Source organism: Heterodontus francisci, chromosome 25, assembly GCF_036365525.1.
Source record: "Heterodontus francisci isolate sHetFra1 chromosome 25, sHetFra1.hap1, whole genome shotgun sequence".
Lineage (NCBI taxonomy): Eukaryota > Metazoa > Chordata > Chondrichthyes > Heterodontiformes > Heterodontidae > Heterodontus > Heterodontus francisci.
In genome coordinates this window covers 69,309,087-69,322,772 of record NC_090395.1, presented here as the reverse complement: position 1 = coordinate 69,322,772, position 13,686 = coordinate 69,309,087, and the positions used below count along the sequence as shown (strand labels likewise).

Here is a 13,686-nt window from a genome sequence, read left to right as displayed (position 1 = left end):
TACAACAAGGTGAGAAAGAGGTCTAGGGGTTCCCTTTCAGCCTTCACCTGGTCTGACTGTAACAAGATTTATGTTTTTAAACGCAGTGTTTTGAGCTCCCCCTTGGTGAATCCTTGTTCACTGCTTTCCAATTATAAGGCAAAGAAATGAGCACAAACAGGCCTCCTTAGGTTCAAAGAAGAAAAGTGAAATTTATTAAAACTTAAACTTTAATTAGGTTAATGCCTATGGATACATGCTGCACCCACGCTAGCATGCATATGTGATAGACACATGCAAATAGAGACAGAAAAGGGAAGAAAAAATAAAGTGGAGAGGTTTGAGGTAATCTCTGAAGAGGGGTTTTTGTTACATTACTTTGAGCTCGCTGCAGTCCTTGCTTCTAGCTATATCTTTTCGTTGGGGTCCAGTATTCTTCTGAAACCTTGTTAACTGTGGGAGACCTCTCTCTTGGGGTTCATAGGTCTTCAGCAGTTTTCAGTTCCATGAGAAAAAGGTGGAAGCAGACAGGAGAGGCTGCGGCAAGCCAGCCACAAGAGGTCTTTTCAGTCCAGGAGTAAACAGCTTAGAGTTAAAATTCTCTGTGGCAAGTCTTTTTTTTAAAAAAAAAACTCCATCAGTCAGTGACTAAACTAGTCTAACCACGTCTGTCTGTTCAGCCATCTTAGCAGTCAACTTGGAATGCGAGCTCCTACACCTTCAACGTCTGGTAATCAAAAGTCCATTGTGGATCGAATGTGTCAGGGCATGGTCTTTTGTCCATTTTAAGCACTGTTTGTAAATATGCAAATATGTTTCCGGTCAAGGGTCTGGTGTTTTTTTTTAAAGCAAGTTCTTTCTCTACTCCAGTAATAGTTTAAAAATCAGTTTGTGGCAAAATTAATGTGCCTCATGCTGGACAGGTGGGGGGCCTGCATGACTGATTTTGTTTTATCATTTTTTTTTAAACCATGTGCCTGCCTTAAACTTGGTTTTTCATGTTTGTGCTTTTGGACAGGGCTGTTCATTACTCTCAGTATCACACTCTTGGCACTAATGCTTTATCTTTCACCACTCCCTTTGCCTTGGCTCCATGACCTCCTTGTCAGTTAATCTCTCCTGCCCTCTGCCTATCGCACACCTTCCCTTTTTTTTTCTCTTTCCTGCTTGACTTGTTTAAAACCTATGACATTTCTAACCTTTGCAAGTTCTGTTGAAAGGTCACAGACCTGAAACGTTAACTCTGCTTATCTCTCCATAGATGCTGACTGACCTGAGTATTTCCAGCACTTTCTGGTTTTATTGCAAATTTTCTGTTGAATTGTATGTACTGCTGTGTTTTGGACTTTTGCCCACCAGCATCCAGGTTGTATGTTAATTTCATGTAGGATACTGAGAGCAAGTTTACAATAAATCCCATTTGTCTGAGTTCACTTTTAAATAGGGTTCAGGTGGTGAGTGGACCGCAAGCTAACGCCATACTAACCCATCCTCTGATGAGGATGCCAGTTGTCCAGTGGACACGCAGGTCAGAGAGCAAACAAATGAAAAATGTCAACTTTGTTTTCTTAGTAACTGAAGCCATAGATGGCCATATTATAAAAATTCACATGCGCACTGTTTCCGTTCATGAGATTTTAGTTGCTACTTGCTATCTGATGCAAATTTCTATATTGTGCTTGAAAAAAAGTTGAAAAGACAAGTGATATTTGCAATGTACAAACTCGAGCAATATAATCGCAATGCCATGATATCTGCAGGCTCTTAACTGATCTATAAATTTACTCAATGTTAATCTCAATTAATCTTAAAGGGACAGAACAGCTACAGTTTAGCAAAATAATGCTTTGTGTCTTACGTGGTATGACAGTTTTATCATTTCGCAAGACCACATTGCCTGAAGTCATTAAAAATCCACTGGCTCTGATAGTCATTTAGGGAAGGAAACTTGCGTTCTTGCCCAGTCTGGGCCAATATTTTACGCCAGTTCCACAAACGTGTTTGACTCCTTACGGCTCTTTGAAGTGGCTTAACAAACCACCAAATTATATCGAGGAGTATGCCCACCACCACATCTCAGTGCAACGATGAATGAGCAATAAATACCAGTCTTCTCAGCGCCACCCTGAGAATTTCTTTAAAAATGTTGTGAACAGCAACCTGGAAGTTTGCTAGTACTATCTCTAATTTCTGTTTTGTTTCTCCTGCTAGGTTCTTTGAGCTGCATATCATTCCCACGGCATGAAGAGGAGTACCTGCAGGCAACAGTGGGCTGCTTTCCATGCATTATGATCCTGGGTCAGAACTGCATAGCCAAGTGTCATGTACTGAACAGTCTCTTGGGTGAAAGACTTTTACCAGTTGTCAAGAGTGCCAACGAGAAGAAGTGTAAAAGGAGGCGACTGAAGTTCACCCATGGAAAGAGGACCAGTGTTAGCCTGGCCTTGCCTGGACAATATGTGCTGGTGCATCACCTTGTGGCGCACCAGGGCAAATGGAGCACCATTCCTGAGGAGGACCTGGAAATCCAGGATGGCAGTCAAGATCCTGCACATCGTGCAGCTCATCTGGAAGTAACGCTGCATCATCCATTGTTGCAGGTAATGGGGTTACTGTTAATCTGGAGAGAGGGATTTCTGTTTGTTTTTCTTAATCTCACCTCCAGTTTTAATGAAAGGTCATCAGTCTGAAATGTGAACTGTTATTCTGTCCACAGATGATGCCTGAGCTGCTGTGTATTTCAGGTTTCCAGCATCTGAAGTATGCCATTTATACTGTTCTGGGTTTGTGAATAATTTCACATGTGGCTCCTTGTGTGCTGGGATGCTGCTGTATCTGTTCAGAGTATAATTTGCAACTTGCTGTGAAAGGTATGGTAGCTCTGTATCCTAAGGAAGGATACACTTGCCTCGGAGGTGGTGCAATAAAGGTTCACTACATTGATTTCTGGGATGAGAAGGCTGCCCTATGAAGAGCAATTGACTTGAGTGGGCCGATGCTCCTGGAGTTTACAAGAATCAGATGATCTCATTGAAACATGGACGATTGAGGGGACTTTCCAGGCTCAAAGCTGAGAGGTTGTTTTTCCTGTCTGGAGTGTTAGCACTTGAGGGCATAATTTCCGGCTAAGAGACCAATCGTTTAAGGCTGAGATGAGGAATAATTTCTTCAGAGGATTGTGACTTTTTGGAATTCTGAGGGCTGTGGATGCTCTAATGTTGAGTATATTTAAGGCTGACATAGATTTTTGCACTTGAGGGGAATCCAGGAATATGGGGATAGGGTGAAAAAGTCGTGTTGATTTAGAATATCAGCCATGCTCTTCCTGAATGGTGGAATCGGTGTGAGGAGCTGTATGGCTTACTTGTACTTCTGTTTAGCATAGTAAATGACCCAGTACATAAAAACAGATTATCTGGACATTGTAATGTAGATTGAGGGATGACTATTGGCCGGGTACTGGGGATAACTCCCCTGCTTTTCAAATAGTGCCATGAGCTCTTTTATGCCCAGCTGAGAGGGTACGTGGGGCCTTGGTTTGATGTCTCAACTAAAAGATGGCACCGAAAAGAGTGCAGCACCTTCCTCAATATTGCAGTCAAGCATCAAGCTAGATTTCTGTGCTGTTTTTGGAATGGGACTTGAACCCACAACCTCAGGTGAGTGTTACCCATTGAGCCATGGCTGACACACTTGTGGAGTTGAGTAAGAAACGTACAGCAGGCCAGATTGCAATCTGGATGAGTATGCTCCTCATACTTTTAGTACTGTCTCTATCTCGCAACTTATCTGCGCTGCAATCAAGTTTGATCTGCCCAAACTAAAAAAAATGCTGTGGATTGATTCTTTAGAAGGAAACTCACTTGTGTAAAAATAGCTGCAAAAAGTCTGATTCTGAAGGAATTTGACGGGGTAGACACGGAGTGCACTGCAGCAACTTGCCAAGCCTTCAACAGCACCTTCCAAACTTGTGATCTCACCCATCTAGAAGGATAAGGGCTGCAGATGCACGAGTGTACTGCCATTTGCAAGTTCCGGTCCAAGTCAGTGACTTGGACCTATATTACTGTTTCGTCACTGCTGCTCAAAACATTTGGAATTTCCTTCTTAACAGCACTCTGGGTATACTACACCAGATGAATTGCAGCGTTTCAGGAAGATGGCTCACTACTGCCTTTGAGGGCAATTAGGTATGGGCAGCAAATACTTGGCTTGTCAGCGACATTCGCATCCCATGAAAAAATTTTGGAAAGATGACTTCCTTTCTTTTTGATAGAGCAACTAAATTGAGCACTTAATTTTAGGTACCATTTTATAGCTATAAAATTTTACACTTTTGCATTCTCTGATTTGTGCTCAAATATCCTAATATACATAGCTCATTTGAAAGTCAGTTCATATATTAAGTGTTCATTTCAAAAATAGTGAAGGGAATCTTCTAAACTGACTTCAAACATTGCATGCGAGAAAATAATTGTCTATCGATCCTTCAACATTTTAGGATCGACTTGAGTGATTTGGTTGCTATGTCGACCTTGTGCAGTTAACTCACATGAAATGCAAGTTTGTAGTTTTATTATTTCCCTCCCACACCTGACGCTGCATTTTACCCTTCAAGAATTTTTTCCAATTCCATCCCATCCACTCGCCTCGCCAAACACCACCTGCCCCACCTGTGGCAGAAAATGCGGATCCAGAATTGGATTATTCAGTCACCTAAGGACCCATTACCCTGGTATGGAAGAAAGTCATCTTCGTTTCCGAGTGACTGCCTAAGACCAGACTTAAAATCGCATTTTGGTCTCTGAACAACCATGTGTCATTCTTGACATAGTTGTGTCCGTGCATGAGTGCTGTTTGCTAACATCTTCTTCACAAGTAGTGCACTTTTAAAATGAGTATAAAATAACATTTTTGTGTATGTGCCAGATTTTTCAAATTTTTTTGTTTAACGCCTCCCCCCCCCCCCCCCGCCCCAACCAACCCAACACACTCAATATTCTCTCTCTCTCTCTCTCTCTCTCTTGCTGTAAGCAGGCTGAAGTACAGTTCCATCGGTATTGGCAAACCTGTGGCAACTCAGCCCAGCACTGAGCATGGAAAGTGAGTGCCAACATACTGTTTGTTTGGTAAGAGGAGACTCTGCAGACACAAAGTACTGTCCTTGCCTAACCATAACCATGAGCACTCACTTTCCAGCAGGTTTACTGGATAGCAACAGAAATGGGAGAGTTGCTGGCACATGATGCTTGTCCCTTGATTGAGGTCAGCTAACTTAGCACAGACAGGAGATTGTAGCCTAGAACTTCCTAGGTCATGTACTCTAGCCATTAGAGAGCCATTAACTCTAAATCTATTACAGAAAGCATATAGTAAGCACAGGGATGATCTTTTAGCGGTGGTAGAAATGGTTTAAATCCAATATTTAAAAAAAAAAAATAAACCTTGATACTTTTGTGATGTGAAATTTGTGATCTGTGCTAATCTGGTGGGTGGGAGGAGCTAGTGATGTTTGACTACACTTAAAAAAGGAATTGCAGTTATACTAACGAGACTAGCCTTGAATACTTGTGGACATGTACTGAAGGAGGGCGAGTTTGGCAATGCACTACACAGAGGTCTCTGGCAGTTGCAACACTAGCTTGAATGTTCCCAGTCCTTAATTGTGTATATGGTGCTGCTGCTGTTCTAATGTAGGAAATTCCCTTAAAGCCTGAGTCATTTAAAAATTCAAGTGTTGTCTGCTCCATTTGTTTCCGTTCCTGACACTTGCATGCATTGCAACACATCTGGGGCTGCTCTGAGCAGCAGCAGCATTGATATTGGAGCAGTTGTGTTTGAAGTTTCAAACATCTGTGCAAAAGTAAAGCCAGACTGCTGTGTTTAGAAATAAAAACAAAGTGCTGGAAATACTCAGCAGGTCAGGCAGCATCTGTGGAGATGAAGCAGAGTTAACGTTTCAAGTCTGTGACTTTTCATCAGAACCCTGATCTCACTTGCATCTCCCTCCCCATCCCTTCCCCTGCCACATGCCCAAAGGGAGGACAGTTCTTAAGATATGATGTGTAGTGAGGGAGCTGTATGGGGTGGTATTGAATCTTGAACCTTCTATGTCATAGCTGTACGCAATTGGCCTAATTCTTTGGTGATGCACTAAACTAGCAGCTCCTCTTCCAGTTTCGGTGCTTTAGACCAAAATTCAAAATTAATTGATGCTTTTCAGAGTTTTCCCTCATTTTCTTCTGTTTTAGGTGTTTAGATATTCTTATCCATGCAAACATAAATACAGGGTTGGAGGAGGCTCGTCTGGAACATCAACACTGACAAACCATTTGGGCTGAGTGGTCTGTTTCTGTGCTATAAACTGTCATTTGCTGTCCCTTGGTGACATTATCTGTAAACATAGTCAGGTTCCATATGTACACAAATGAATTTCCTCCCCCCCCCCCCCCCCCCCCCCCCAAATTTCCTGCTACTCTTGACTACGCAACCTCCCACTATACATGTCTGACATCAAGTCCTGAATGACCAAATTTAGAATAACTTGAGTTCCAACCAGCAATGGCTTGCTGAAGGCATTGATTCCGAAGCTAACTTAGTCTTCCATTTGATCCTGACCTAGATTTCAAACTCCAAATTTAGCCTGTGGCAAAAGCTGTTTGCTTCAACTTCGTCATGGATAGAAGAGTAGGTCATTCAGCCCCTCGAGCCTGTCCTGTCATTCAGTGAGATCTTGCTGACACAATCTGGCTTCATATCTCAATACCCATAGCTAAGAAATCTACCCATCTCGGGTTTAAAGTTATTCATTCAGCTACATCTTTTTGTGGGGAAGTGTGTTTCCTAAGTTACCTACTGACTCGATTTTAGGTTATGCCCCCTTGTTCTGAGCTCCCCTCACTAGTGGGAAAATTTTCTTCCTAAACATAATTAGCATTGCTCCCCACTTTCATAAACCCTTTAAACGTCACCTTTTTGACCTGGTTATAAATTTTCCCTCCACTGTCTACCCAATGTAAACAAGCCAAAAAGTAATTTGTTTCATTGGTTATTGTGTGTTTCTCTTCATCTACCTTGTCTGACTGGTCTACATCTCTGCCAAAACATTCATCCATGGGCAGAAAAGTGGCAAATGAAATTCAACCTGGGGAAGTGTCGTGATAGATTTAAAAATTTTTTTTTAGATTTAGAGATACAGCACTGAAACAGGCCCTTCGGCCCACCGAGTCTGTGCCAACCATTAACCACCCATTTATACTAATCCTACACTAATCCCATATTCCTACCACATCCTCACCTGTCCTTATATTCCCCTACCACCTGCCTATACTAGGGGCAATTTATAATGGCCAATTTACCTATCAACCTGCAAGTCTTTGGCATGTGGGAGGAAACCAAAGCACCCGGAGGAAACCCACGCAGACACAGGGAGAACTTGCAAACTCCACATAGGCAGTACCCAGAATTGAACCCAGGTCGCTGGAGCTGAGGCTGCGGTGCTAGCCACTGTGCTGCCCATTTGGAGAGGTCAGACAAGCCAAAGGAATAGAAAATTAATGGGATAATACTGAAGTGTAGAGGAAGTGAGGGACCTTGGAGTGAATGTCCACAGATCCTTGAAGGTAGCAGGACGGGTCGATAAGGTTAAGAAGGCATATAGAATCCTTTCCTTTATTAGCTGTGGTATAGCATATAAGAGCAGGGAGGCTATGCTGGAACTGTATAAATCATTGGTTAGGCCACAACTTGACTACTGTGTGCAGTTCTGGTCACCTCATTACAGAAAGGATGTAATTGCACAAGAGAGGGTACAGAGGAGGTTTACGAGGATGTTGCCAGGACTGGAAAAATGCAGCTATGAGGAAAGATTGGATAGACTGGGGTGGTTCTCCTTGGAACAGAGAAGGTTGAGGGGAGATCTGATTGAAATGCTCAAAATTTTGAGGGGCCTGGATAGAGTGGAGGTGAAGGGTCTATTCACCTTAGCAGAGAGGTCAGTGACTAGGGGGCATAGATTTCAAGTGATTGGGAAATGAGGGAAAAAAAATTTCACCCCGAGGTCGCTGCCTGAAAGGGTAGTAGAGGCAGAAACCCTCAACTTGTTCGAAAGGAGTCTGGATATGCACCTCAAGTGCCATAATCTGTAGGGCTACGGGCCAAATGCTGGAAGGTGGGATTAGAGTCAGTGGATCATTTTTCGGCCAGCACAGATACAATGGGCCAAGTGGCCTCTTGTTATGCCTTAAACTTGCAATGATTTTTTTCTATGTCTTTTGCCCTAAAAATAAATTTCTTACATGCTTTCCTTGCTGGTCTCTGGACCCTGTGCAAACCCCCAACTCATTCAGAATTCACCCTATTGCGCGCACAATTCTACTCTCTCATGATGCAGTTCTCGCCAAATACTGCTAGGTTGTTCTCATTGGTGTCTTGTGAACCTTCAAAGTCTTCCTGCACCCAAGTTTTTTTCCAGCTGTGTTGCTTTTCATCTCCCTTCCATTAGAACATTACAGCGCAGTACAGGCCCTTCGGCCCTCGATAGGGAGAGTGTTTTCAGGCACGTTAGCTTTGCAGGGTAGAATTTCCTTAAGCGTAGTTTGTTTTGCTCCCCACTTTCCAGTACCATTTTAAACCTTACCTCTTCGACCGTAATTCGTCACCTTCCTCTGCTATTATCCCACTGTGAAGTCTTAAAGGGATGTTCTGCTATGTGAAAGGTGGTACATAAATCTCAGTTGTTGGTGCCTGAAGCTTTTCCCTCATCCAGTACGGTGGTGTTGGAGAGCAAAAGCCAGCGGACAGGCAGAAGCTGATTTATATTTTACTTGAGTTTTTAAAGTAAAAACTTTATTTAAAAAAAAAAATCCTCCTTATGCAATGCATTCTCTAACAACCAAGTTACCCTGGCTGGACAGATTGTTTCCATTAAGGTTGGGATGGTGTTGGAATATGAGGGAGGGGTGGATGAGATGATGGGATTGGCGAAGTGTGGTAAAATGGCAGGGACAATTTTGATGGAACATATTCAAAAGTTCATCATCGTGCCAAAAATGAAGGTACATTAGATTTAAAGGTAAAAGTTTTAGAAAAGCTCTCTGGTGAATTGAAACCATACATCAATGTTGATTTTATGGACTAAGATAACAGTCTATACTCTCCAGATTCCTACACAGTCTAACTCCAATTGGCATGCCATCGCTCAAACTTCAATTCAGGGAGGGAGCAGTTATAATGTTGCTACGAAACTTGAAACCTAAACAAGGACTTTGTCATGGAACACGATTGGCAGTAGGGAAGCTGGGTTCTTTGAAGCAATAAAGGGAAGATTTTAAGGAAATAGTGTTTATTCCTCAAATAGTAGAGTCCATCATATAAAGAGAACAGTTCCCAATTAGACTTTAATATTCTATGACTATAAACAAGTCACAAGGCCAGACTCTTGACAACATTTGTCTTAATACTTCTGGGCCTGTTTTATTCACATGGACAGCTTTATGCAACTTTAGTGAGAAGTTCTGATTCTATTAAAGTCTTTGGAAGAATAATTAGAAATCCTCAATTTTAAAGAAGTACTGTTGCAATAAAGATAATTTGATGAAGTGTTTTGCAGGACTCTGCTAGTTTATTATAATACTGAATGTACCAGGAGCATACCTTCCATTCATTGTCTGAATATGAAGAGACAATTGAATGAATGGAGACAGTTGTAGCCTCCTTCAGCTCTTAGTTGTGCTTCTCTGTAGCATTGGTCAGATGAGCTTTTGATCAGAGAGAAATCAGCAAGTTTCAGATGGTAATTCAGTGACCCGTGCCAACCATTGAATGTATGCCACTGAGGACAAGGCCGGGCTTGGCTGTGCAGCCCCCATGGTCGAATAGGCAACAATCATAATTTTGTTCAACTTGTGGGGGCTGGCTGCTTTTGTATGGGCTATCCAGTGCTGTCTATGGAACTGCACCCCAGCTTTAGTTGCACCTTAAGGCAAAGAGGGGAAAAGACTGGGGAAGCGAGTTGGATAACAGTTAGCCAAGATTGAACTTCAAATCGCCCCCACCCCTCCCAAGAAGAATCTATTTTTGGATTAGTTTCTCGCCTGTGTGCAGAAGTTGCATGCTGACTGGGGCAGCACTACCTTTAGGAGTTGATGTTTAAATTATCTCTGCAAATGGTTGTGAAGATTCTTGAATGGGACTAGTTTCTGTTGAGATTTGAGCATGTAATTTGTGGGAGACTGAAATTCTTTTGGTGCCTCAGTTTAATGCTGCGTGTGCACACGTATTAGACTATGATCAAGAAAGATGTTTACTAAAAGCCTTGTTCCAATATCATTAGATTGGGTGATAGTACATTGAGAGCATAGGCTGCCAGCGGTGAGGTTCTATTTGCCATCTCTATGACAAAGGACCGTGGGTTGACCAGCAGCTATTTTTGGACCTGCAAAATTCCTCTGCCAGCTTCTCATTAGTATGAAACACTGCTTGAAGGCACACATACCAATGTTGCTGTTCAATTCCACTTCTAGTTTGCAATTAACTCGAGCTGTTTTAATGCCCTTCTGCTTTGGGATTCCATATCTCCCTCAAGGCTCCATAAATGCCTAATTGTTTGAGTGTTACTGATGTGAGGAATTATTTGATTATGGGGTTCTGCTTAATTTTACATTTGCCAAGATTTCATCACCTGCAGAAGACCACATAGCAATTAAGTGATGAGGGAAGGTAAGAGAAAATTATTAGTAGAGATCCACACACCCCTCAAGTGTGATGCGCTATGTCGTCTTTTATTAAAAGCAAGGAATTGCGTTTATATAGCACCTTAAACAACCTCGGCATCCAAAAGTGCTTTAGTTAATTAAGTAGTTCTGAAATATAATCATTGTAATGTTGGAATTGTGATAGCCAATTTGCTCACAGCAAGATCCCACAAACACCTGTGAGTTTACATGATCCGATCATCTGTTTTAAGGATTAGTTGACCGATAAATATTGATAGTAGATTGGAGCAAATTTTATTAATCAGGAAAGGGGTGATTTGGGGTTAATTTCAGCTCGCCCTGAGAGCCTGAAGTAGAACTTTCTTACCCATTTGGCTAATTCATCCATTAAGTAACGACAGAAATGACTAACAAGTCAGTTGAGTTGGCTGCTGGAATCTCTACGAGTTATGTGTCTTAAGTTTGCATTCTGTTTTGGCATCTCCACCCAGTAAAAGTGGTGTGATACCCAATTCTATCTCACCACCGCCTCTTAACCCCTCCAATGCCTCAGGGTTGCCAGGCTGCTGGTCCAATTTCCAGTCCTGAAGAAGCTAAAATTGCCTCCAGTTAAAAGCTGGGGAGACCAACTCTTTTTCTTCAGCCCTGCCCCAAACTCTGTTCCTGAGTCACTGATTCTATAATTGATTACTGGCCACTGCCTCAGGCTGAATCGGACTGCTAACAACTGTAGCAACCTATTTGATGCTATGCTGAGCTTCTGACCCCATTTTCTTGTCATCAACCCTGCCTACTTCCATTTCTGAAATATTATCCATCTGCCAAAACACACTCTTCTTGCATTTGTTTTCTCATGATTCAACTATTCCAATGCTCTGCTAACCAGGCTTCCAGTCTCCTGCCTTCCATAAGCTTGAGCTCATGGATAACCCTTGTACTTGGTGCAAGTCAAGATACTGACAGCATTCACCCTTTAGTTGTCTAGGCCCTAAGCACTGGAATTCCACCCCACAAAAACCTCTGCATCTCCTAACATTTGTTCTGCTGAAAGTCATCAAGCTAACTTTGTTTTCTCCCTCCATCCCATAAGATGCACACCATTTTGACTGCCTTTTTCATTAAATATTGGTTCTTAAAACTGCTCTTCAGTCTTTTACTTAATGTTGAACAGATTTTGCTTGTCCTGCTGATATTTGTTTTACCACCTGACCTCTTAATACTTTGGTACAAAATGAGGGAGGAGGACCTGAGTCTTGTCATTAACTGTAGGTGCATTTTACCATTCGAATCTTGGATCTCCGAATTTAAAAATCGCGCTGTTTGACAAGATATTTTAAATTCAGCATATCCTTCTAAGGATTTACTTTTGGCTGTGTTCACTGTTGGGTATGTGGGGAAATGACAAATTTAGGTGGATTAGTTTAACCATTTTTTTAATTGTCCTGTGTATGTTACTATTCAAATCAAGTGCTCCTGATGCACTGCAAGATCATGACCATTCAGTTCCTTTTGTACACTGTTTAAATATTGGGATTGCTGGAGCATCCATGTGTCACAGGTGTGTGTTCAGCAGCTTGCTGACTCAGTAGCTCATTGCCAAGGGTTCAATGAAAGCATTACACAAAAATGCAGAAACAAATTAAAAGGGTAATTGCAGATGCTGAGGGAGACAGAAAAACACAAAGCTGCAGAGGCTAAGCAGAATAGTAAATTCGTCCACATTTCTTTGAGTCCTACAAAAGTGAAGGCAGTCAGAAGAGGACGGCGCAGTGGTTAGCACTGTAGCCTCACGGCTCCAGCGACCCGGGTTCAATTCTGGGTACTGCCTGTGTGGAGTTTGCAAGCTCTCCCTGTGTCTGCGTGGGTTTTAGCCGGGTGCTCCGGTTTCCTCCCACCACCAAAGACCTGCAGGTTGATAGGTAAATTGGCCACTATAAATTGACCCTAGTATAGGTAGGTGGTCGGGGAATATAGGGACAGGTGGGGATGTGGTAGGAATATGGGATTAATATAGGATTAGTATAAATGGGTGGTTTCAATCGACACAGACTTGGTGGGCCGAAGGGCCTGTTTCAGTGTTGTATCTCTAAATAAAATAAAAATAAATAAGAGGTAAAAATAACATGCAAACAGAAGCACATCTGAGGGTGCGCACAAGTTAGTTATTCTGAATGATATCTTCCTTGTGACTATTTTAAGGAAGTAACAAGCAACAACCTTCCCAAATCAAGAAAACCAGAATAAAAGGAGATGCTTGTCCAAAACAGGTTGAAAGGATTCAAAACAAACACTTCTAGAGATAAATGATATTTATCCTAGAATGCTGAAAAAGACTAGGAAGGAGATTAGTGAAGCATCGATGACTGAGGAGTCAGTGGACACTGGAAAGCGCTAAGTAAATTGAAAGTAGTTCAAGGTCGTGCCCACATTAAAAAAAGATGAGAGCGCAGGACAATGACAGATCCATCAGTCTTGCTTCCATTTTGTCTACATGAAGTACCTGTCAAAGAATAACCTCGTTATAGTGCCTGACTGACCACGTTGATCCCAAGTGGACTGTGGAAAGCTTCAACATGGTGTTCTTGGACTTCCGAAAAGATTTTGTTCCAGTGTAAATGCTGGGAATGGGTAAGGAACTGATTAAGTGGAAGACAGCAACAACTACTCTTAGGTCAGGCTGAGGTAAGCAGCACTGAGTTAGGTACCCTCAGACTTGGTGGGACGACTGTGCATTTCCATACGTGACCTGGACTCTAACTCAAGGCAAAGTGGTTAAATTTGCTAGTGCCGAACTGGAAGGGGCAGTGGCATCGAAGGAACTAGCGCAATTATTTGTGCTGGATGAAAGAAGTATTGGGGTAAATCAATGACAGATTAAATTCAATTCTGAGTATAAAGCACATTAGATGCAAAATGAGTTAGTACTCCATGAATCGCTGATAAAAGCATAAAAGGATCTAAGAGTCTTCAATTGGACACTCGCTTGTCCAAC

At 42.2% G+C, this 13,686-nt stretch overlaps 1 protein-coding gene across 4 annotated transcripts in view; it reads left to right on the top strand.

Moving 5' to 3' along the window:
* Positions 1-13,686, top strand: part of dstyk (dual serine/threonine and tyrosine protein kinase) — an 87,223-nt gene that overhangs the window by 22,860 nt on the left and 50,677 nt on the right. For all 4 annotated transcript variants that reach the window (XM_068057452.1, XM_068057450.1, XM_068057451.1 and 1 more), the window contains exon 2: positions 2,191-2,579. In XM_068057452.1, coding sequence (XP_067913553.1) covers positions 2,191-2,579 — 389 coding nt within the window. The remainder of the gene's footprint in view (positions 1-2,190; positions 2,580-13,686) is intronic.